General features: G+C 51.8%; 1 protein-coding gene and 1 long non-coding RNA gene across 3 annotated transcripts in view; one reads left to right on the top strand and one right to left on the bottom strand.

The window, feature by feature from the left end:
* Positions 1-25,802, bottom strand: part of LOC125132594 (uncharacterized) — a 66,395-nt gene that overhangs the window by 28,869 nt on the left and 11,724 nt on the right. The gene's annotated exons all lie outside the window — the stretch shown is intronic.
* On the top strand, positions 8,269-24,116 carry PVR (PVR cell adhesion molecule). 2 transcript variants are annotated; one of them, XM_047790059.1, is made up of 9 exons: positions 8,269-8,434; positions 9,197-9,698; positions 12,721-13,077; positions 14,992-15,297; positions 16,569-16,686; positions 19,229-19,377; positions 20,280-20,405; positions 22,324-22,355; positions 22,826-24,116. In XM_047790059.1, exons 2-9 carry the CDS (start codon positions 9,623-9,625, stop codon positions 22,868-22,870), a joined length of 1,209 nt encoding a protein of 402 aa, XP_047646015.1. In that variant the 5' UTR covers positions 8,269-8,434; positions 9,197-9,622; the 3' UTR covers positions 22,871-24,116. The 2 variants fall into 2 exon arrangements, with proteins under 2 accessions (XP_047646015.1, XP_047646016.1); XM_047790060.1 differs by having other exon boundaries at positions 20,280-20,400.

A 25,802-nucleotide genomic window follows, 5' to 3' on the forward strand; every position in this document is an offset into this window, starting at 1 on the left:
AACAAAACCAAACAAACAAAAATTAAAATAGGAGTTCCCATCGTGGCACCATGGGTTAAGAACCTGACTGCAGCGGCTTGGGTCACTGCTGCAGCTCGGATTCAGTCCCTGGCCTGGGAACTTCCATTTGCCTCAAGTGCGGCCATAAAATAAATAATAATATTAATAATAATAATAATAATAATAATAAATAAAAATAAATGCCACTTGACAAAACAAAAGTTTGAGTGGCTAGGAGGGAGCCTGTGACCACATATCGGCTTGAATGAATTGGACCACAGCGAAAGTATGGGCCCATAACAAGGAAAATAGTATGTTAATATCCCACGACGGGAGGGAGAGCGGACACAACTATCAGAATCATGAAAGAACTGAGAATCCCACCCCTGTGCTTGTTCATTTGTGACTATGAAGACGTCACACATTTTGTATCCAGATAAAAGATAAAAACAAAGAAGAACTGGCACTTTCCTCCTCCATCCCAGCATCCTCTCCCTCCTGAGCCGTTGGGTCGGGGCCACCCTTCCTTCTTGGCTCCTGCCTGTGGCGAAAACTGCCCGGACATGGGGCGGGAGAGGGCAGAGAAAACGGAACTGTCTTCAAACGAGGGGAAACTCAAAGAGGGGAGAATTCAGATGCAACCTCATCCTCTCAACCCGAGCTTCTCCCAGGGATCCCCCCATCTTGATGGGATGTAAGTTTGGCAGAGACCCCAAATCATACAGGCTTAAACCTAAGATGAAGTTGGTTTCTCTCTCATGTAACAGTCCTTATGGAAGCCACCCTGGAAAGGTGCAGGGGCTATACCTGCTGAGGTCATCCAGGCACCCAGGCTTCTTTATCCTGTGGCCCTTCCATCCTTAGGGTGTTACAAGGTCAAGGTGGTGCACCAGGAGTTCCTGTCGTGGCTCAGCTGTAAACGAACCCGACTAGTATCCATGGAGATGCGGGTTCGATCCCTGGCCTCGCTCAGTGGGTTAAGGATCCGGCATTGCCATGAGCTGTGGTGTAGGTAGCAGATGTGGCTCAGATCCAGTGTTGCTGTGGCTATGGTGTAGGCCAACGGCTACAGCTCTGATTCAACCCCTAGCCGGGGAACTTGCATATGCCGCGGGTTTGTTCGCAAAAAACAAAACAAAACAAAAATGGTGCACCACCACCAGGTCCCCACTCTAGCCAGAAGGAGGTGGCAATACTGGAGACAGACTCATGGCCTTCCTTTGAAGGCACAACCCAGAAGCTGCTCACATCACTTCCACTCACATTCCTGTGCTCAGAACTTAGTCACGTGCCCCCACAAGGCCCTGCGTGGTTTATTACCTGCTCGCATCTCTAGTCTCCTCTTGCTTCATGCTCCTTCTCGCCAGCTGCACTGACTTTAGTCAGCGTCAGCTAACTGCTGTAACCAACATCCCCAAAATGTTGATGGTTTGACCCAGTATAAGTGACTTACTCTCTGAGGTCATGCTCCAGTGCAGGTTACTATGGAGGCAGCTTCACATGTCATTCAAGAACTTCTACTTCTTCTAACCTATGTCTCTGCCCTGTCTAGGTCACATGACCACAAGTAAAATAAGAGCTGCTGAGAAATGTAATTTAGCTGAGTTCCTGGAAATAAGAGGAAATGTGAACAGCTAGCCAGTCTCCCTCACTCTTTTGCACTTAACACATCTGTCCTACCTCGGGTCGTTTGCACATGCTGTTTCCCCTGCCTGAGTGCCTTGCTCTCCTCTCTTCGCCCAGTTGATTCCTACTCATTTAAAAATCCCACCTCAGCACCTGTCTGGATTTCACATCCCCTCTCAGCTGCACACATTCAGCAAACCTCTCCTCCATAGTCATCAAACTTTGCCACTTTTATAAGTGCGGGTGATATTTTGACGAATCTGTCTCCCCAGTCGAGTCTGAGTCACAAAGGGCAGGAACTGCGTGTTCCTTTGCTCAACACTTTATCCTTGGAAGCTACAATATTGCCAGTTCATGATGGACACTCATAAACACTGGCTGAGGGGAGGGAGGGAGGGAGGGAGAAGGGAAAGGGAAGGAAAGGGAAGGAAGGGAGGAGGGAGGGAGGAAAGGCTGGTGGGACTGTAAATTGGTACAACCACTATGGAAAACAGCATAGAGGCTCCTCGGAAAACTAAATATAGAATTCCCATAGGATCCAGCAATCCCACTCCTGGGCACATGCACCTCTGTATTCATTGCAGCACTATTCGCAATAGCCAAGACATGGTAACAACCTGAATGTCCACTGACAGATGAATGGATTAAGAAGATGTGGTACCTACACACCATGGAATAGTACTCAGCCAGAAAAAAATGACAAAATAATGCCATTTGCAACAGCATGGATGCAACTAGATATTCTCATACTAAGTGAAGTCAGAAAGGGAAAAACAAATATTGTGTGATATCATTTATATGTGGACCCAAAACATGGCACAAATGATCCTGTCTACAAAACAGACACAGATCACGGACATGGAAATCAGACTTGTGTTTGCCAAGGGGGAGGGAGAGAGATGGGGAGTTTGGGGTTGGTAGATGCAAGCTATTACATTTAGAATGGATAAGTAGGAGTTCCCGTAGTGGCGCAGTGGTTAACGAATCCGACCAGGAACCATGAGATTGCGGGTTCGATCCCTGCCCTTGCTCAGTGGGTTAACGATCCAGCGTTGCCGTGAGCTGTGGTGTAGGTTGCAGACGCGGCTCGGATCCTGCGTTGCTGGTGGCTACAGCTCCGATTCGGCCCCTAGCCTGGGAACCTCCATATGCCGCTGGAGCGGCCCCAGAAATGGCAAAAAGACAAAAAAAAAAAAAAAGAATGGATAAGTAATGGGGTCCTAGGGTATAGCTCAGGGAACTCTGTCTAATTTCTTAGGTTAGAACATGGTGGAAGATAGTATTAAAAAAAACCAAAAACAAACAAAAAAAACCCCCAGGAGTTCCCATCGTGGCTCAGCGGAAATGAATCCGACCAGGAACCATGAAGTTGCGGGTTTCGATCCCTGGCCTCACTCAGTGGGTTAAGGATCCCACGTTGCTGTGGCCGTGGTGTAGGCTGGCAGTGTAGCTCTGATCCAGCCCCTAGCCTGGGAACCTCCATAGGCTGCGGATGCGGCCCTAAAAAGCAATAATAATAATAATAAAAGGAATGTATATATATGTATGTATGACTGGGTTACTTTGCTATACGGCAAAAAAATGACACAACGTTGTAAATCAACTATACTTAAATTTTAAAAAAAGTAAACTATAAAAGAAAATTAAGAAAAAAAAAGAGAAATGCTTTTGAGCCCAAAAAGTTCTGCAGCATGGAGTAAAACACTAACCTAGCTCTTTTCTGTCCTCATAGGGTGAGCAAAGGCCTGCAGGATTGAGAATAAACAAAGCCAAATGCACAAGGGATTTCCAGCTCTAAACTGTGACCATAATGTCTGTCCCCACCTCTTATTTTTCACATCCATTTTGCCAGGGTTGACAAATATATTTCTTCTCTTGATAGACTTGGCAGTGGGTCCTCAAAGATTTGTACTAAGAATTCTGGGAATCCACGCAGGCTCCCCTGGAAGGAGCACTTGTATCAATTATTGTTGTCTGCTGGCATGCTTGCCAGGAAGGAGGGCCTGCATCGATTGCTAATGTCTGCTGAGAGCTTGGACAAGAGGGTGAGGTCAGCAGCCATATGTTTGCTTCCGCTGCTGATAAGCCAGGTGCTGTGTTCTCACTACTCCCTGAGAGGGACCTAAAGAATTTTACTCCCTGTTGAGACCTACTCAGAATATACGGCGATCCACAGTTACAGAGGCACAGCAAGGTTCCTAGGCTACTTTAACAAAGTCTGGTTCATTCATTCTCTCAAGAAGTATTTATTGGAGTTCCCATCATGGCTCAGCAGTTAATGAATCCGACTAGGAACCATGAGGTTGCGGGTTCGATCCCTGGCCTTGCTCAGTGGGTTAAGGATCCGGCGTTGCCGTGAGCTGTGGTGTAGGTTGCAGACGGCTCGGATCCCGAGTTGCTCTGGCTGTGGTGTAGGACAGCAGCTACAGGTCCGATTTGCCCACTAGCCTGGGAACCTCCATATGCCGCGGGTGTGGCCCTAGAAAAGGCAAAAAGACAAAAAAAAAAAAGAAGAAGTATTTATTGAGCATCTTCTACGTGGCAGGCTCATGCTAGATGCCAGCAACACTGCTGTGAACAAGACAGACTTGGTTTCTGCCTTCACAGTTTATACATTAGAGCCCCCAAATTCAGCCCATCCTTTGCCCAAGTCCTCAGCCCTCTCCGCTTCCCACCTTCCCACCCACCTTCAACCCCTTCCCTCTTTCAAACACACCCAAAGGCTCTTCCTCAAGCTCTCTCAAGTTCACTCTCTCTTTCACATACAAACACACACATACAACTTATAAGGAGTAAGTTTTCTCTAAATTCTAATATTTACAGAAAACCTAATTGTATATACTAGAGTGGGAAAGAAATAAAGGACATATAACAGATCAAGTAACCACTAAAGCCATTCATTCATTCATTCAACATGACTTCTTCCAGCAATTGGTCTGTGTGGGGTCCTGTGCTGGGCAGTACTGGGGACCCAGAGGTGACTGACCATGACAGCCATATCCCCATACCTCCCCCCAGGATTCACAGTCCAGTGGGGGAGACAGAATTATCCCAGGCAGTGACAACCCAGAGTAGTCAGGGCTCAGACATGGGAGCCCAGAGGGGACCTCTGAACAGCCTGAGGGTCCAAGCGAGCATCGTGGGGGAGGGGTCAGCTCTACTGGAGATCACACTGAGATGCTTGACAAGAGCAGCCACAACCCCTCCCCCACCGTGATATTTATGAGAGACTTTGGGCTAAAGGGCTTTAACGCATCCTTTCCATTTATTTCCCCAAACCCTGGAAAGTGGATGCTATTCTTAGCTCCACTGTACAGATGAGGAAGTTGAATCGTCACTGTCTAGCTGTGGGCTGTGCAGCCCTGGGTTCTGCCTCTGTGACTTCCAGCCCAGTGGGTGACACAGATCCATCCCTAGAGAGTGATAACTCAGTGGGCAGGGCTGGGACAGCAGAGCTCAGGGACTTGGGGGAAACCAGAGGAAGGACTGCAGGTGGGGGTGAGGGGGAGGTTCCTAGGAAGGCTTCCAGCAGGAGGGGATGACTCAGCCACGACCTAAAGTGGGAGTAGCCATTAGCTAGTCAAGAACAGAGGGGAAGTGTTCTGGCCTGAAGGTGAGCCAACATGATGGATTTAGGGCCGCAAGAGTTTCCCTCTGGCTGACGCATAAAGCAGGAAAAGGAGAGATGTCAGACTTTGGTCAGGAGCCAAAGTCAGACAAGAGCTAGTCAGGCTCTCCTTTCCAGCAGGGGCCAGAGATGCCCAAAGGGTGTGGCTCCGATGAGTCATCCGCTGGGAGGGGTCGGGCAGGTTTCATTTCCCGCCTTGGGCAGCGAGAGGACCTCGGGATTTGGAAGGGGAGAAGGGGGGGAACAACCTGGGGGGGGGGGACTTTTTGGGGAACAGGAAGGCAGTTTCTTTGCTGGCTTTTTTCCTGCCTGACCTCAGCGTACAGAAGATGAACGCTCTGCCCTCACCAACCCCACCAACCCCACCGCCCCATTGTCTGTCCGACCCCAGGACGACGGCAGCATCACAGAGGGGGCAGAGCGGGTGTTGTTACTGCTGTTTTCCTTTGAAGGAACAGGAGAATTTCGTTGTCACAAGTTCCTCGCCCTGCAGAAAACCCTACAGGTGTCTGCTGCCTGCCTGCGGCAGTGGTTCCTAAGCAGGTATTACCGCGAAGGTAACCCGGGGCGTCTCACAAACCCCAGGAAGCCAGCAATGATGCCGTGTGTTGAGCAGCAAAACAAGTAACTTTTTAGCTATACAACTTATCTCTAAATGACCTATTTAACCATCACTACACGTTTGGAGGATCCCTTATGGTCCAAGTGAGAAAAAGGAGGCAAGAGAATCAATATTTAGGATGCCAACTATTGGCAGTGGGTGGGTGAAAGAATTCAACAGAGGGAGCACACTCAGAAGCCCCCACCCCACATGCCCACCTCCCTCTCTTTCCCCTCCCCCCTCCCCACCCTCTCTCCCCTCCCCCTTCTCTCTCCCCTCCTCCCTTTCTCCCGCCTCTGTCTCCCCCCTTCTTTCCTCTCTCTCCTCCTCTCTTTGCCTCCCTCTCTTCCTCTCCCCACCCTCCCACCCAGCCTCCAGGTTCCTACATCAAACCCTTTGGGACAAAGCTTCCCTTCTGAAATTTTTAAAGTTTCCGTTCAGCACCAGGACCATCCCTGAGTAGGAAACACTGCCCTGCTCCTACTTTGCTGGCAAAGAGTACTGGTGGACAATTTGGCAGTATCTTCCAAAGCCACAAATGCGCCTGCCTTTTGACCCAGAAAATGAGCTTCTAGGAACCTATGGCACTGACACTTTCACGTGCATGGAAAATGGCATGGATGTGGTTCCTCAGGGCAGGATAGTTTGCAAATGCAAAGAGCTGGAAACACCTGAAAGGCCCATTCACTAAGGACTGGTTCAAAATTTATGATGTGTTTATACAATGGAATGCTACACGGCTGTGAATAAATGAACAGACAAAGCAATGAATGAATAAATGAATGAGGGAGCTTGCTATGTCCTTGTGTAGAAAGATCACCAAGATACACTGCTAAGTAAAAACTAAGAAGAGAGGCATTCCCGTCATGGTGCGGCAGAAACAAATCCGGCTAGGAAGCATGAAGTGGCAGGTTCGATCCCTGGCCCCGCTCAGTGGGTTAAGGATCTGGCGTTGCTGTGGGCTATGGTGTAGGTCACAGACACGGCTCAGATCTGGTGTTGTTGTGGCTGTGGCGGCCGGCAGCAGCAGCAGCTCCGATTCAACCCCTAGCCTGGGAATGTCCATATGCAGCAGGTGCAGCCCTATAAAGACAAAAAAAAAAAAAAAAGTAAGAAGAGAAAGAACAAAGCTACTATTTTTTTTTCAATGTGAGAGGGAATAATAAGGAAATAGATTCACATTTGCTCAATTATACAAGCTTCCAGGTGATTCCCTGGATGTGGAAGCTGGAAAACCATGGCATCCATGCGATAAACTCCAAGGAATTATAACAGACCCAGTGAAGCTATCCATTCACTTATTTATACTTTCAACAGATATTTTGGCACTTGAGTAAAGAAAAATGTCTAGGAGTTCCCTGGCAGCTCAGTGAGTTAAGGATCTGGATCCCTGGCTCAGGAGCTTCTATATGCCACAGGCACAGCAAAAAAAAAAAAAAAAATTACCACATACATTCAAATCCAACGACCTCTTCTCACCTCCCCTACTGCCTCCATCACCTCCCACATGGACTACTGAAGCTACAGCTCCAGTTGGACCCCTAGCCTGGGAACTTCCTTCCATTGCCATGGGTTCGGCCCTAAAAAGACAAAAAACCTCTGGTCCAACCACATCAGCTCAAAACCCTCCAGAGTTTTCCCATCTCCGTAAAATGAAAACATCTTACCATGGCCTCCGGGTCCAAGAATACCCAGCCCCTTCCCACTACTCCTTACACTGCGTACCACTCCTCCCACTCCAATCACACAGGCCCCTCTATCAAGCAGGTCTGTGCCTCAGGGCCTTTGCTCTTGCTTTTTTGCCTACCTGAAACACTTTTCCCCAGGCAATGGCCCAGCTGACGTCATTTTATTTCATTCAGCAATTTTGACAGCTTGGCCTTCCCAAGTATTTACTGACTCAAAGGTTTTTTCCCCCCTGGGAATACCAGCCACCAAACCTTCCCCCCCTACTGACCCTCACCTAGCCCTATGCCTGACACCCTCCCTTTTCTGGACCCCAACTTTAACTTCATCCCTAATCTTCCCCTCCCTGACCCTCAGCCCTGCCCTGAGCCCACTTTTGAGCCTCAATAACAGAGCCTATATCATCCCCATTCGCAAAATTGTTCAGAACCAAGGCTCTGATAACGGTCTGATTTCAGAGAAAGGCCCCCCTCCTGTCGCCAAGAAGTCCAGGTCTGTTGCCCAGAGGGGAAGGGGCAGAAGGTGGGATGAGGTGGACCCCCAATTCTGAAGCCCAAACAGTCCAGGGTCCAGGTGGAGGCTGCTGAAACCACAGTAGCCTGTACTGGGAGCCCTGGGAGGAGGGGGAACCCCAGAGGTGACATCATGTTCCAGGGGAGGAACTTGGCGGCTGCCACAGGTTCCCAATTTGGAAATAACTCAGCAGCCAGAAAATTCAGAGATTTCCCAGAGACCATCCCATTCAGAGACTCGCCTACATACATGCAGAGTGAGCCACAGCGAACCTCAGAGCCACCTGCCCACTGCTGTGTTCCAGGGCCAAGTCAGAGAAGGCAGCAGAGGACAGAGCCCTCCAACCCGGCCACATTCCAAAGGAGGAATTTTCTAGAAAGGTATGAGAATGGTCACAGAACAAGAGTCAGAACTGCTCCTGGGCCGGGTGGGGGTGATGGCCAGGATGGACCCACTGGGGACCAGGAAGTCTCCCCAGTTCTATATCTGAGTATACGGCTCCCCGGGTCTCTGGCACCTCTCAGTTCCCTCCCGTCGGTCTGTCCTGTGTCTCTGTGTCTTTTCTCTCTCTCTCTGAGTGTGCGTCTATCTCCATCCCTCTATCCCTATCTTTGTCTCTCTCTTGCATCTCTCTCCCTTCTCTATGTTGCTCCATTATGGTGATCGCTTCCAGACCTGATGCGGTTCTGTGTATTGGTCTGTAACAGTCCGCTTCCCTCCAGCAGAGGGTGGGCGTCATGAAGGCAGGGATGCTTGTCTGATTTTCTACTGCCTGCCTGACTTTTGCCCTGTGCCTGGAATACTGCCTGGTTCAATAAATATCTGTTGAATGAAAAATGAACGAGCCCTCATTCCCACCAACATCATTATTTGATAACCGTAAAGCAACCGTAGTTGATGGTGTGGTCAGTGCTGTTTATTGCGTACAAGCTGTACAGCAGGAATGGGGCTAAGCAGTTGCTTAAGTCTTTACAAACCCTCCTGGGAGGCGAGTACTATTATCTGATCCACTTTTCAGATGAGAAAATGGTGCCAAGAAGAGAAGCAAGTCGCCCGATATGAGCCGGGGCGGGGGCGGGGGGGGGGCGGTTTGGGGGTGTTAAGCGTGTTGGGTAGGAACCCGGGATCTATCTCCGCTACAGGTTTCCATCTCTGCTCCGTCCCTCACCAACCGCGAGCTTTAAAAAGTCGCCGACCCTCTCTGCCCCCGTTTCCTCGCCTGTCACGTGGGGACCCGTATATAGGACGCTTCCCCCTATCAGTAGCGCTGTCGCCGAAATCAGGACAAACGTCAGAGGAGGCGCAAAGGGAGCGCGCAGAATCCGAGCCTCCGCAGACGCACCGGGAGCCCGGCGGGGACTCCGGCCCAGGTCTTCTGCTACCCCGTGGCCGGTCGGCCGAGAAGAAGAGGAAGCGGAACTTGCCCTTCCCGATCCCCGGGCAGCGCCGGCCGGGTGCCGCCGGGATTCCTTCGCAGCAGCTGCTGAGTCAGGACCAGCGGCGCCACGGGCAGAGCGAGCAGACGCCTCCGGGAGCGGAGGGTGGAGCTGCCCGCGGAGGAGCACAGCATGGCCGGAGCCACTCCTTCTGCTTGGCCACTGCTGCTGTTCCTGTTGTCGCTGTCCTGGGCACCCACCGGAGCCGGTGAGTGACCCCGCGCGGTCGGGCGGCCCCGGATCCCCCTCTCCTTCCCCTTCGACCCGCGCACCCGGCTCCCTGGGTTCCCCAAGCCTGAGCGCGCCGCCCTTTGTCACCGGCTCCCCTCCGCGCCAGGAAGGCTGGGCAGGGCTGGGGAAACTGCGCTCAGCTTCCCAGAAAGCCGCCGGGTACCGTACGGTGATTTCTGAAGGGCAGGGAGGGATCGACCTCCGGGAAAAATGAAGTGGAGGGTGACTCACGCCCGGGCACCACTCTGCGCAACCCTGCTGAATACAAGCGGTTCTCTCTTGCCCCCAACAGCCCGGTGACCGCGACAGAGGATGACGGGGTGGCGGGAAGGATGGGGCACACAACCCCATCCCCCTTCTATCCCCAATGTCTGGCTCTAAGGACATGGCCATTCATTCACGTGTACCTTGCCTGCCACTCTCTGCTTCTTGAGTACCTACCTGGGCAGCTTTCCAATACTGGGGATACGGCCCTGACGTCTGACGGCCCTGGGTTCCAAAGAGCTTTTGGCATTTAATACCTGTGTGAGCTCAGGAAAGTGACCTAAGCTCTGTGTTTCCATAAAGTCCGGGAGAGGAGGGCAGGGGTTGGGGGCTGAGTGGAACCCCCGCTACCCGGTAAGACGGTGTCTTGGGAACAGGCGGCGCTAGGTCAGCTGCACTTGAGAAGAACAGCAACAATGATGGTGAATAATTCATGTGAACAATAACAATACTGAATGTGCGGGTCCCTCATCGCATCATTTCCAAGAAGGTCTCAGCCCAGGCTCTGCGGTCACTTGCTGATTAGGCCAGGCAAGAAGCTTGACCCTGCGAGGCTCCCATCTCCTTCAGCCTCTGTCCAAAGCCTGTCTCATGGGCTGAAAAGAGGGTTGGAGGAGGCCTCCTCTGGGGAGCAGCCCAGGGCCCGGCACACAGTAGGAGCTTGGACTTGGCTGGTATGCAGGGTACAACCCCAGAGAAAGGCCGCTTCACCAATTTCATCCTCATAGCGCTCTTGCCATCAGAGAGGGAGACTCCCTTGCCCAGAGCAGCACAGCACGCCCACGGTAGAGCTGGCATTCCAACGCAGACGAGCATGCTCCCCACTCCACAATCTCCTGGGGTCCAGACGGTACCCTCCCTCCACACGGCATGCTCCAAGCACCCCATCCACTCCCTCCTGGCCTCCCCTTCCTACTAACAATAATTATCATATCCACCTTGATGGAATGCTTGGTGAATGCTGATCCCTTTATATGAACTTCATCATCCAGTCTTTCCGACACCCAATTAAGTGACAACCACCCTCATCTTACAGATGAGGAGACTGAGGCTCAGAGGGGAGGAACCAGAGACACAGCTAGGGAGTGGCAGGACTAAAATTCAAAAACTTATTCCTTCTCCCTTTCTCCCTTATTATCATCAGAAAGATGCACAGGATTATATTTATTCATATCAATAAAAGCCAACATATACTGAGGACCTACTATGTGCTGGGGCCCCAGGCAGAGAGATTTTCATAGGGAGTCTGGCGCATTGGAGATCAGGAGTCTTGGCTGCAGACGGCCAGGGTTCACATCCCACCTCGCCCACCGTGTGACTGGAGCAAAAGACTCGGCCTTGGTTCACCCCCACCCCTAAAGTTGGGCTGACCATAGTGCCAAGCTGTTTAAGGACTACACGCTGGGAGATGGGTGGCGCACTCAGAACAGCCCCCGATCTGTGTAAGCCAGTGACCTGTGAATGTTAATGTTACTGGTCCCATTTTACAAACTAGGAAAAAGATCAGAAAGGTTAAGTAACCTGCCTGAAGCCTCACAGCAGAGATCTGAGGGGATCCAAACCCCTTGGGGCCATAATCACCTCCTGCCTTGTGCTAGGATCCCCTGAAAATATTTCCCTGAGTCCACACAAAGGAATAATAATAATCCTGACTTTCATGGATTCAAAGACCTAGAGCTTCTTCCCGGTTTCACTCTTCCATATGGGAGATGCTTTAACTGCTGATGGCGAGTGTTGTTGTAAATGACAGAGTCCCAAGAGTTCCTGCTGTGGCGCAACAGGATCAGCGGCCTCTTGGGAGCTCTGGGACGCAGGTTCGAGCCCCAGCTCTGGCACACTGCAGCTGCGGGCTTAGCTTAGGTCGAAACTGTGCTCCTGGCCCTGGAACTGACCCCTGGCCCAGGAACTCCATATGCCAAGGGGCAGCCAAAAAAGGGAAAAAAAAAAAAAAGAGAGAGAGTCCCAGTGCATCTTAAAATTGATGACTGTGGGGTGATGAAAAATCTTTGGAACCAGAGAATGGTGATTAGTTGGACAACATTGTGAATGTATATATTGCCACAGAATTGTACATTTTTAAATGGTTTAAGTGGCAAATTTAAAAATTTTAAATCACAATATTTACCACAAATTGCAAAATTGATGATGCTAGGATTGTGAGATAGAGGAAATACGGTAATGACCATCCAAGGAAGGGGAGGGAGGGGTGTGCGACCAGTCCAGATCCCTGCAAACAAGGGCAAGGGTGAGGGGGGCTGGACTGAGTCTGCAACTGCGTCTGCGCCCCTTGCTTGGACTGTTATTGCCGTATTTCCTCTATCTCAGCATCATCAGCTTTGCAATTTGTGGTAAATATTGTGGTTTAAAAGATTAATGTGCCACTTAAATCACTAAAAAATGAACAATTCAGTGGTGGTAAGTAAAAAAGAGTCCCAGTGCATCTTAAAACTGATGGCTCTGGGGTGATGAAAAAGTTTTGGAACCAGAGAGAATGGTGATTGGTTGTATTTACTGCCACTGAATTGTACTTTTTTGAATGGTTTAAGTGGCAAATTTAATTTTTTAAACCATAATACTTATGACAAATTGCAAAACTGATGATGCTGAGATAGAAGAAATACTTACTGACAGTCTCAACCAAGGGGCTCCAGGCCCCAGGTGAGCGGCCTCCTGGACACCCCTCCCCATCCAGACCAGGGACACCCGTGTGTGACCTGCCCCGCTTTTTCTCGCAGAGACCCAGACCTCCGTGCTGGCCCCCGCCCAGGTGCTTGGCTTCCTAGGCAACATCACGAAGCTCTCTTGCAAACTGCAGCCACTACAGCACGAAGTGACGGTGACGCAGGTGACCTGGACCCAGCAAAAGCTGTCGGAGGCCTCCCGCAGCGTGGCAGTCTTCCACCCCACCCGGGGCCCGAGCTTCCCCGAGCCTGGGAGGTGGGAGTTCGAGGCCGCAAGAGCCGGCGAGGAGGTGCGGGACGCATCGCTGATCATTTGGGAGCTGCGTGCGGAGGATGAGGCCAACTACACCTGCCAGTTCGCCACGTTCCCCGACGGCGATCGGAGCGCCCGAACCAGGCTCCGGGTGCTGGGTGAGTGAGGACCATGGGAGACGAAAGGAAGGGGCTTGGGGTGGGGCGGAGAGAGGGGGGTTCCCTTCAGAGCAGAGATTCCAAGGGACTAAAGGAGGAGGTGGGACAATGATGGAGTGGGGGGAGGGGAAGGGAGAGCTTAGAGTGGGGAGGGGCTGGAGGACCAGAGGAGAGGAGAAATCCTGGGAAGCAAGATCTTGGAGACTGAGGGCCGCGGGGATGGAGAGACTGGGGGTGCTGGAGGGTGGCTGGTGCAAGTATTGGGGTGGAGGGACAAGGAGGGGCCTGGGAAGCCAGGAAGCCACACCAGCTTGGGCAAGCAGTTCCATCTGGGAACCTCCTCTTCTCTTCTATAAAATGGGATTAGTAAGAACAGTGCCTTCCGAAAGCCATCCTGAGGGTCCCTGGAGTTTATCCAGGTGAACCGCTTTGAGCAGAGGCCACGGGAGCTGGTGTAACAGCAGGTTATTACTGCTGCTCCCTTTGGTGGGGAAGGGAGGGTTGAGATAGACTGCGAGGAGGAGACTGACACCCAGTAGTGGAGGGCTTTCTCGCGGGGTGCTGGGGGGCGGGGCGGGGGGGGGTGCAGCACCCTTGGCATTGTCGTAGAATCATGTCTGCATTTTCGTGAGCACCAGAGAGAATATGACAGGCCCTCCTCTTGGCAGCTGAAATGTCTCCGTGCCTCCGTTTTCTCACCTGTGAAATCTCAACATCAGAGCTGACATTTCTTTTCTGATTATGGGCTTTGCATGAATGACTCTTGAAAGCGTAAGTGCTTCAGAGTTCCCGCTGTGGCTCAGCAGTTAAGAACTGGACTAGTATCCATGAGGATGCAGGTTCAATCCCTGGCCTCGCTCAGCGGGTTAAGCATGCAGCGTTGCTGCAAGCTGCAACGTAGGTCGCAGATATGGCTTGGATCCTGCGTTACTGAGGCTGTGATGTAGGCCGGCAGCTGCAGCTCTAATTCAGCCCCTAGCCTGGGAACCTCCATATGCAGCGGGTGTGGCCCTAAAAGAGAAAGGAAGGAAGGGAGAGAGAAACAGAGAAAGGAAGGTTAAGTGCTTGCAACATGCCTGGCACACAGCACCCAACCAAAGGTAACTCTCATCATTTCAGAAAACTTGGGACTTCAAGTCTTTTGATTTAGGATGAGGGTAACACAGAACCAGTGAGTCAAATTAAAGTCTTCAGTAACAAGAACACAAGTACTGCTGGGAAGGGAACCACGTGAAGCCCCAAGTCCAGAAATCACCAGCATGATGATTAAGAAAGGATCAGGGTGGTTCTGGAGTCAGACGTGCGAAGGCCCAGCTCCATCGCTTACAAGCCTGGGACCTTGAGCCAATCACTTGCCCTCTGAACCTCCAGGGCACAGATGGGCTCAGCCCTCCTCTCCTCCTTGACGCCCTCCATAACCACTCCCCAGCCCCCAGATTCAGGCCCTCCCTCCGGGCACCCCCATCCCAGCCTTGCCCACTCTGAGTCATCACTGTCTCAGGAAGTCTGTGATGCCCTCGGACAGTCCAGCCCAGGAAGGCAGAGGTGGGGCCACCTTAGTCATTGCTGGGTCCTCCCCACTGCCCGTTACAGAACTGAGCAATATATTCAATTGCCAACGATAATAAGAATATTTATTGAGCACTTATTATATGCCAAGTACCATTGTAAGAGCCTGACCTGCAAATTCCGACAGTGACCCTATCATTGACAGACAAGGAAACTGAGGCACAGACTTGCCCAAGGCCACCCAACTGCTCAGGGACCGAGGTAGCATTTGAACCCTCCACGGCTGCTGAGATGTTTGTTGCATGACTGCAGGCGAGGTAGCATTTGAACCCTCCACGGCTGCTGAGATGTTTGTTGCATGACTGTAGGCGAGGAGTGACCTGTCCCTTTTTCTCCTCTCCCCAGCCCAGCCCCAGAACAAGGTTGAGACCCAGGAGGTCCCGCTCAGCCCACTCAGCTTGGAGCCTGTGCCGGTGGCCCGCTGCGTCTCCACGGGGGGCCGCCCCCCGGCCCGCATCTCCTGGTCCTCACACCTGGACTCAAAGGCCTATAAGAGCCAGGTGCCGGGGCCCCGGCCCGGGACCTTCACCGTCAGCAGCTTTTTAACCTTGACGCCTTCGAGCCAGGTGGACGGCCAGAACGTCACCTGCAGAGTGGAGCACGAGAGCTTTGAGGAGCCCATGGTGCTCCCTGTGACCCTGACCGTGCCCTGTGAGTGTGCCCGAGTGTACCCGAGGGTGGGCAGGGCTGCCAGACTGTCTCCACACGCCCCCCCCGCCATGGTCTACACTGACTCCCCAGGCCACTCTCAACATTACCCCCGTCATTGGCGCTAGCTCCCCTGACTGTTGCCTGCACCCACCCCAGATCGTCTACACTGACGCCCCTGGGCCACAAACAACACTGTCCTTCATTGCCTAGACCAGCTTCTTAGGTGTAGGCAACCACAGTCCACACTGCTCCCTGGCTTCTCTCCCCTGGCCCCTGTCTACACTGGCCCTCCACACTGGCTCCCTTGAACCCAGTCTACACACATTGCCTACACCTGCTTCCCTGGGCAGCTGCCCACACTGGCCTTGTCCCCAGTGCTCCACTGCTTCCCCACTGTCTACACCAACTTCCTTGTCCATTTTCTACCCTGCCTTGCCACCATCTACACTAGCTCCTCTGGGCTCCAGGCAGTGCTGCCCTCGCTGTCTACACCAGTCGTTTAGGCCACCAGCTGCGGGGAGTTGGCACTGTTCCCTGAGTTGTCTAGAGTGGTGCCATGACCACTGCTGCACTGACACCTACATTTTCTACCCAGGTTCTCCTAGGCACTCTCACACTGATTCACACCGCTGTCTACACTGGCTCCCCTGGAGAACTGTCAACGTCGTCCCCCCAGTGTTGTCTACACTGGCTCCTCTAGGGGCTATGTCCTCCCTTCACTGTCTATACTGCATACTCCCTCCCCAGCAGCTGCTGCCCTGATTTCCTTAGGCACTGTCTACACCAGCCCTCTGGGGGCGGGGGGAATCTATACTGACCCTCCCCCAACACAAAACCCTCTGTCTCATTGGCCTTTCCCTTGGGGACTTTGAAAAGTCTTCCCTGTCCATCACACGTGAGTTGGATAAGCAGCAGGCTGAAACGGGGTCATCCAGGATTCTTTCCTGCAGGACTTGTCAGAGCCTTGAATGTGCTCCTGTGTGTTACGAGCACCCAGGAGGCCTTTTCTCATGGATATCTCAGGCACTCCAGGACCTGGCTACCCAGGAAAACAAATAGAGAGAAGCAGGTCCTGAGAAGCCATCTCTGTGCCCCGCCACCCTGCATCCTGCTAAGGACTCCCAGACTTGTATTCTCCAAGGGAACCAATCTCTCCATCTTGATTTGTTTCCAAAAGCCTGAGCCCTTCTCCTGTTGTCACAGGAATCCCAAATATCTTTAGGCCCTTCTGAAGGCTCCCCATCTTAAGCCTGTGCGTCTGTTTCCCCCAGACCCCCCAGAGGTCTCCATCTCTGGCTACGATGACAACTGGTACCTCGGCCGCAGTGAGGCCACACTGAACTGTGACATTCGCAGCAAACCAGAGCCCACGGGGTATAACTGGAGCACGTGAGTTCCTGGGTCTGAGGGAGGAGGGGCCGGGGGGCTGGATCCTGGGTCTGAGGGAGGAGGGGCTGGGGGCCCGGAGTCCTGGATCTGAGGGAGGAGGGGTGTAGGCAGAAAAGTGAAAAGAGAGCAAGAAGTCAAGTTTAGGCTCCCAAGAAAATGTCTTCCATGCACAGAGTCCATGAGGTGGTGAGTCCAGCTTTGCTGACACACCTGCTTTTATGGCATGTCTGCTGTGGGCCGGTCCTTCCTCTCATGCCACGTGACAGTCGCACTATCACCACGCCCAGGGACAGAGCAGCTGGGCCCTAGGGGCTGCCATCATCTGCCCAGGCATATGGCCACTGGGGCACACAGGTGACTTTCCCATCACCTCTTAGCTTCTGGGTTGTACTCCCTCCGCAGCCACCTTGCCTAACCTGCTCAGTGGCCTCTGACAGAGCAAGGACGGTCCCCAGTCTCTCGAGGAGAAAGCTGGGAGGCAGAATGATCAGATTTCCTCAAATTCATACCGAGGCCAGGGTTAAGAGTGGGGTAAATTGGCTTATATAATTTGGGGGCGCCTTTCTCTTACTACAAAGAAACTTACAAGCATTGTCGTGACTTCAGACAATATGGTCAAGAGCAAAAGGAATGAGCCCCACTGTCAAGTGTACCCAGCATGCCCCCAGAAACACCCACTTTTACCGTTTGCTGGATCCCCTTCCTGTATTTTTTTCCTGGTGTTTCTACACAAAAACGTACACAAGATTGCTGTGCATACTATCTTTGAAACTTTTCCTCTATCTCATGAAGCCCTTTCCACGTCCAAGCACCTGGGTTCATTTTCCCCAACATTTTATTGGGAAATCTTTCAAACACACAGAAAAGTTGTGAGCATTTTCCAATGAGCGCTCAAAAACCCACCTCGTGGATTCCCTCCCAAATATCTTCATGTATTGGCTTTATCACATTCCCACCCATGGGTCCAGCCCTCTCTCCATCCATCAAACAGTCCTTATCTTTTACGCCTTTCAAAATACCCTCAGCCCCCTTCTTCATGCTGCTGGGATTCCATCACACGTGATGCCCTCGATGACTTAACCAGCCCCACATGGGGACACAGAGGCGCTCTTTGATTGTCAGTTATGCTGATGCCATGGTGGCGACCATCTGCGTGTCATCCCCCCCTGTGGACAGCCACAGTCCCCTCTCAGTTGTCAAAGGACCTGCCCGTCAAAGGTTTTTGACTGGCGTTGACAGCCAGCCTTTACCTTCCCGTCCCACAGTGCCACAATTTGGGCTCACAAGCCACGCAGCCAGTTTCTGTGCCAGCGCCGCAGAGAGCCCATGCCCCCACTCTCACCCCCGTCTCCTCTGTCCATTAAACCAGTGTTTCTTGCTTGCGGTGTGCGGCGTGCAGAGGCTGCTGACCCGCATTCCTTGGTAGATAAAACAGACCGAATCCCCACCCCTCTCGGAGCTCCTGTTCTGGTGGGAGAGAAGCAATTATACAAGATAGCATCATCAAGGACAGAGGTGTCAGATGTCGTGGAAAAGATAAAGCAGAGGAGGGGATGAGGAGGAAATCATTGCTGTTGAAAGAGTGCAGGGGCCAAGGCAGGTGTCATGAAGGTGACGCCTGGACGGAGACCTGAAGGAGCTGAGGGTGAGCCATGTGGGTACCGGTGGGAAGAGCATTCTAGGCATGGGGAACAGCCTATGCCAAGGCCCTGAGGTGGGAGCATAACTAGAGTGTTTGAGGATCAACAAATCAGCCACCGTCTCAGAGTGAAGAACAAGGGGTGAGTGGAGTTCCCACTGTGGTGAAGGGGGTTCGTGAGCCCAGCTTGTTTCTGTGGAGACACTGGTTTGATCCCCAGCCCAGCCCGGTGTGGTGGGTTAAGGATCCAGCATTGCTGCGGCTGTGGCGTAGGGTCGTAGCTCTGGCTCAGATTCGATCCCTGGCCAGGGAACTTTCATATGCTGTGGGGGTGGCCAGGAAAAAAAAAAAAAAAGAGCAAGAGTAAGGGGTGAGCAACAGATAATGTGGTCAGTGGCATGACTCTGTCCTAACAGCATCTCTCAGGCGCTGAGATGGCGACAGATGGCGACAGAGGCAGGTGGGAGTGGGGGCGGATGCAGGGAACCTAGTGAGAAGATAACCACCACAGCCCAGGAGGGAGAACAGACCTGCGTGGTGGCCGTGGTCCTTTGCTCTCACCTCTGCATCCACAGTGGCCTCCTCGTCGACCCTCCAACACTCTAGTTATGCGCCCACCTCAGGGTCTTTGCATAGGCCCTATGTCTGGAATGCTCTTCCCACCAGGAGCCATACAGCTCACCCTCACCTCCTTAAGTCCTCTGCTCCGGCCCAAGGAGTTATCGGATTTGGGGTAGATTTTGAAGGTGAGGCAGACCGGATCTGCTGGGAGTGGGAGGGGAAGTCAGGGGAACTCCAGGCTTGCTCTCAAATGGGACCCCAGACGGCATGAGCATTTGTGTATTCCCAGCATGCAGTGAGCCTCCCCCACCTATCACTTCCTCACCCATCTGTCTCTCCCAGGACCATGGGACCCTTGCCACCCTCCGCTGTGGCTCAGGACACCCGGCTTCTGATCCACACTGTGGACGAGTCTGTCAACACGACTTTTGTCTGCTCTGTCACTAACGCGCTAGGGACTGGCCAGGCAGAACTGACCGTCCTGGTCAGAGGTGAGGAGCCGCCCTGGGTGGGGAGAACAGAGGTTCCTAAGGAAGATATCAAAGTAGGAGTCCCTCTGAAGGAGGAGTTTAGATGTGGTCCCTGGTTAAGGAAGCCCCTCAGCCCCAAGAATGCTAACTCCCATCCTTCCCCTAAACCCTTTCAGGAAGGTTGAGTGGGATTGGCTTTACTCTGTTAACTCAACATCTGTACCATTGGATCCACTATACAGCTGCCTGGACACAGGCCCTGGGCAAACCCCTGTGGGTGGGGGGGATGGCGGGGAAGTAGTTGGGTGCTACCTCCTCCCCAGGGACTCAGGAAGGCCTCTCCAAGTGTATTAGACAGAATGCTATCATTTGCAATGAATAGAAATACAACTCAAAATAGTCCAAGCAAAAATAAGACTTTTTTGGAAAAGCACCTTCAGGTATGGTTAGATCCAGGTGCTCCAACTGTGTAACCCAGGAACTTTTCTTTACCTCTCTTGTCTCTGCTTTTCTCTATGTTGGCTTTATCCTCTGGCAGCTTCTTCCCTAAGGAAGGTAAGATACTCCTCAGCAGATATAGGCTCAGAGCCCTCCAGTTTACTATTCCAAGGGAAAGAATATACCACTTTCAATAGCTTTAGCCAAAGTCCCAGGGCTGGCTTTCATCGGTTCAAGGCAGGTCACAGACCCCCTATGAACCAATCACAGCAGTCAGGGAGAGAGAATGGAATGCTCTGATTGGGCAGTCCCAGGTCAAAGTCCCATCCTAAGAACCAGAGGGTAGGGTCAAGTCTACCTGAACAACATAGACAGAGGGAAGCAAAATGGTAGGTTCCTTTAAAAATGAGGGGTAATATTTCCAGGGCAGGTGAAAACCCCAAAAGTCTCTGAACTTCAATCTCTGCTTCCTTCTCTTCCTGCAGGACTTCCCAGGGAGAAGTCATATCCTAGCTCATCCTCAAAAGTCATTATCATCTCAATTGGGGTAATCTTGGTTTGTCTGCTACTGCTGGGGATCCTGGCGTGTATCTGGCGCTCCAGAAGGTCCCGTGAGTCCCCTCTTTTTTGGCACATCTCCCGCCTGTTTGCGTAAATGAACATCACCACCGCCACCATAATAGAGCACCTACTATGTGCCCGGCTCTGCACTAAGCCCTCCGCGAGGCAGCCTCTCACTGAATTCCGACCTCCATCCCATGAGGTTCCCCCATTTGACAGGCAAGGGCACTGACATGACAGAGTTTTAGTCAGTGGATCATTGATTCATTTTACAGTTCTTCAGGGAGTGGGGACAGATCCTGCAGGGCCTCAAAGGCCACAATGAGGACTTGGGCTTTTAATCCAGGTGACACAGGAGCCCCTGCCAGATGGATGGAGGGCAGAATAACACTTAACCCCACCCCCCGCCTTCCTCCATCTGCCTTGCTCAGGAGTGACTCCCTAGCTGCTCTCATGGAAAAGAAGGGGTGGCAGGAACTCCCATCCCCAGCTCTAAAAGGACCTGATGCTCTCTCATCTCGAAGGTTTTGCAAGGCTGTTCCTCTGCCTGGAACAGCCTCACCACTCCCTCTGGCAAATTCTGTCACCAAAAGACCTCCATTTTACTGAGCACTTTTTCTGTGCCCAGTCTCCTTGAATGCTCACAACCACCCTGCAAAGAGGGTCCCTGCTGTGAGCCCATTTTACAGATGAGGAAATATTTGCTCAGTGAAGTTACCTTCTAACTGGTACACAGGAGTAGAAATTAGGAAGAAAAGGCAGTTCTGTTCGCTACAAAGCTTTGTTCCTTCAACTACCGAACAAAACTGCCTCCTCACTCCCGGCAGGAGGCCCTCTCCTCCAGGAGGCCCTCCCTGATCTTCCTTAAAAGGAGCCAAGCACCTGCTCTGGGCTCCCACACCCAGCCTTGCCTTAATGGGGACTTGTCTGTCTCTCCAGTGGCCTGGAAGCCCCAGGAAGGCAGAGCCAGAGTTTTTGTGGTCCCAGCTGTGTCCCCAGCACCACCTACCACCAGGCCAGGCATAAAAGAGGCATCCGAAGTGTTTGCTGAAATGGGTCATGTCCAGAGTCAGACTGCCTGTGTCTCAGCCCACATTCTACTGCTTTTTTTTTTTTTTTAAGGGCCACACCAGAGGCATATGGACGTTCCCAGGCTAGGGGTCGAATCCGAACCTCAGCCGCCAGCCTACACCACAGCCACAGCAAAGCAGATCCAAGCCACATCTGTGACCTACACCACAGTTCATGTCAACGTGGGATCCTTAACCCACCAAGCAAGGCCAGGGATCAAACCCACATCATCATGGATACTAGTGGGATCCCTTTCCACTGAGCCACGAAAGGAACTCCCCCACATTCTACTGCTTTATTGCATCACTGTGGGCAGGTGACTTTCTATAACTCAGTTTCCTCATCTGTGAAATGGGAGTTACTGTACCCGACAATACAGCAGCATTCAGCACAGCATAAGCCACACACTGGGTATATGCAAACTATGACTATCCTCACTATTATGATGATTCCTGTTATTATTCATATAAGTTCCAGGAGAGCAGGAACTTTTGTTCATAGTCGTATCAGCAGCACCTAGAATGCACCTGTCAAAGCCAACATTTACTATTTGCTGAATAAATCCCTGTTTGATGGCTGAGGAAACTGAGGCACAGAGAGGTTAAGGCAATTGCCCGTGGTCACACAGCTCCTGAAGAGGTTTGAACCCTTCCATCTGGTCCTAGAGCCCATGCTCAGTAAATATTTCCTTATACTTAATAACTGAGAATAACTAGATGAGGCACCTACCCCAGTTGTATTTTATAAATGTAGAAACCCTTTGGGGAAGTGACTCCCCTGTATCCATAGCAGAGCTGGGACTCAGAATTCTAGGGGCCTCACTTCCCATGCATGTCTTCCTCCCTGCTCTCCAGCATTGTCCTTTGTTCCTGATCACTTCCCCTCCTGTTTCCTCAGGTCGGAACCCACAAAGATCCCCTGCTAATGGCGTAAGTGTGGTGGTAGAGCTGAGGAGGGTGTGGGGGGAGGTGAAACACAGATTAATCACTGTGGGCTCTCCCAAGGAGGGACCCAGTGCATCTGGACAGTCACAGCACTTAATCAAAAGCCAGCATGGCCTGAGTGGTCACGTCCTGGCCCTTTTCTTCAGATGCCTTGAGCAGCAGTTGCCAACCCCTCCTGCTGGGCAGAATTCCCTATAAGTTTTGCTAAAATGCAGGCCCCTGGGCCCTGCCTCCTGAGAGTCTGGTCTAATGGGTCTGTGCTGGGGCCTGGGGACCTGCATTTTCACAGTGCCCCCTGCCTTATCTCCCCACTCACACCCACACCTGGAGAAGTGCTTCCCTGGCTTCCAGAGGCAGGGGAGGCAAAGACCTGCAGCTCTTTGTGTGCTGGGCTTTGGCAGGAAGAAATTTTTTGAGAGGGCCTGAGACTAAAGTTTGCATATTCCCCCTTCTAGGAAGTCCACTATTTACCTGCGAATCAGAGGGACAGCTCTCCCTAGAATACACTGACAGAAAGCACAAGGTGACAGCATATAGACTGAATGGAGAGAGACCCTGAAGCTGGCAAGGACGGGGATCTTGCAGCTGGACTCCACCTTGATGGATGAAGTCTCCCTCCAAAGAGACTGGCCACTCTCAAGAATGTCCCCTCTGCCTCATAACACCATGGTCAGTCGGGTACAAGTCCAGGGGTCCCCAAGACCACCCTCAGGTTGAATTATTCACTACAAGGACTCACAAAACTCAGGGAAGCTGTTACACTCACGGTTATGGTCTACTACACTGAAAGCATGAGATTAATGCGGAAAGGTGCCTTGGGGCAAGGGTCCCCAGAGAGACCTGCCCAAGCTCTAGTCGTCCACTCCAGGGAGTCATATGGACAGCACTTCCTTCTCCAAGCACTGACATGCGACAGCACACACAGAGTGTTGCCAAGCAGGAAAGCTCACCTGAGCCTTGGGTTCCAGAACTTTTATTGGGGTTCCATCATGTTGACACGGGTGACCACCCATGTAGCTGACCTTAGTCTCTAGCACCAACAGAGGTCAAGCCATCATTGTGCAGCCCAAGGCCCCCACCATAATCACTTCATCTGTATTGATTATCCAGTATGGTCCACAGCACTAGGTAAACAGAGACTCTACCAGCCAGGACAGTCCAAGGAAGGACTTAGATATTACTTCCCAGGAGCCTGGGGCAAAGGGCCAGGTCTCTTTTTGAGCAAGGTTAATCCTTTCCTGAATAGTAGAGCTGCACAGAATGTTGCAACTACCAGGGACTTTTTGAAAGAATTTTTGACCTCTGGCCTTGAATCACGTTGAATCTCTGTGGCTATAAGAAATAGCCACTGGCCCCTGTCACCAGAAGAGAGCCAGAGAGTAGAACTCAGCCGCCTGGGGCTGTTCAAGGAGAAGGAGCTACTCGTGGCCATGAACTTGGAGGCTGTCAGTTCCGAGCACCTTCTGCCAAAACTCGGTCCCAGGAAAGCATCTGTAGCCAGAGTCCTGGGGTTGACGAGACCCTGGTTACCCACCAAGGAATGTAAGAATTTGTTCCCAAAACAAGAGGTGCTGAGGATGCAGAAAATCCAGCTGTGCAGGACACACTTCCCTCTGATCAGGATGGATGCAGCCCAAGACCCAGGAGGCAGAGCCACTCAGATATGACTGACATATTTACTTTAAAATGGTCTCTGTGGAGTTCCCGTCATGGAACAGTGGTTAACAAATCTGACTAGGAACCATGAGGCTGCGGGTTCAATCCCTGGCCTTGGTCAGTGGGTTAAGGATCTGGCGTTGCCATGAACTGTGTTATGGGTCACAGATGCAGCTCAGATCACTACTAGTCATGAGGAGCAGACATCACCATGAAAGATTTTAGTGCTTTTCTAGATAAGAGGAGATGCAAGAATTGGGCTCATAAAATCTTCTCCTGAAAATATCTAACTGTATGAAGCCCTATTCTGCCAGTTTTCCCAGGGCACAGAGGGCCTCACTCCTGAGCTCCACTCTGAGCTCCCTTCAGGGGGTGCTGGGCCACAGATGGCAAGTACCAGTCTCCAGGTCACAATTCCTTTTGGCATGACAAAAACACCCTGGAAGTAGGAGTTCCCATCGTGGCTCAGTGGAAATGAATCTGACTAGCATCCATGAGGACACAGGTTCGATCCCTGGCCTCGCTCAGTGGGTTTAGGAGCCGGCATTGCCGTGAGCTGTGGTATAGGTCAAAGACGTGGCTCGGATCTGGTTGCTGTGGCTGTGGCGTAGACCAGTGGCTACAGCTACAATTCGATCCCTAGCCTAGGAATCTCCAAATGCCTCAGGTGTGGCCCTAAAAAGACAAAAAAAAAAAATCTGGAAATAAATAGAGGCAATGGTTGCATGACATTGTGAATGTACCAAATGCCACTGAACTGTAGCTTTAAAACTGTCGAGGAGCTCCTACTGTAGCGCAATGGGATCAGCGACATCTTGGGAGTGCTGTAGCACAGGTTCGATCCCTGGCCTGACACAGTGGGTTAAGGATCTGGCATTGCCGCAGCTGTGGCTTAGGTCCATGCTGTGGCTCAGATCTGATCTCAGGCCCAGGATCTCCAAAAATTAAGGGGGAAAAAAAGGTTGATTTTATGTGTTTTATCATGTAAAAAAATAATTTTAAAATTTTATAGAAAAAAATTTTTTTCATTTCCCAACTCTTACTGGCAAACGTCTTTAGAACCAATCAAATTCATGGAGCAAAAGATGGGTGACTTATTAAAGAAAAAAACAATGTCCTAACTGTTAACGAAAGAAGTTATTCATTGACACTCTTGAAAGCACGATAAGGCGGACTTTATTCAAAGGGAGGGGCCATCGCCATAGATGTAGGGGGCGGGGTTACAGGACCCTGCCCCCAAGCGAGAGATCAGGCCCAACTCCAAATACAGCCTGAGCAAGTGCGGGTTCATAGGCAAGGAGCAGGGTGGGGGTCAGGGGATGGGAAACTGGAGGTAACCTTAAGGGGAAAGGGCTCTGTCTGCACTCACCTTCCAGGATACCAGGATTCTTGCCGAAGGCAGGCCAGGGCCATCAGACATCACCTGGGGGCGGGAGGGGACCCCAATCAAATGTCAAGGGTGATGAGATAGCAACAGGGCGGGGGGAGGTCCTGGTGAAAGCGATGTAGAAAGATTCCTGCTAAAATCGGACAAGGCGCAGACGAACACAGAAGTCAAAAGTCAGGCTGTTAGAGCAGACAGACGGCTAGGCCTGAGCAGGAAAACGGGGACCACAGGCCAGGTGTCGGGAAAACACCCATCTTGTAAAGCATGGGGGGGGTGTCAGTGGGCAGACGAAATCAAGAACCTCCAGATTGACAGGAAACCAAATATTTTGGGGGTCCTAAGTGTCTTGGAGGCAGAGAAAAGTGGGAAAAGGCACAAATCTTCCGCAT

The sequence above is a fragment of the Phacochoerus africanus genome, chromosome 8 (genome assembly GCF_016906955.1).
Source record: "Phacochoerus africanus isolate WHEZ1 chromosome 8, ROS_Pafr_v1, whole genome shotgun sequence".
NCBI lineage: Eukaryota > Metazoa > Chordata > Mammalia > Artiodactyla > Suidae > Phacochoerus > Phacochoerus africanus.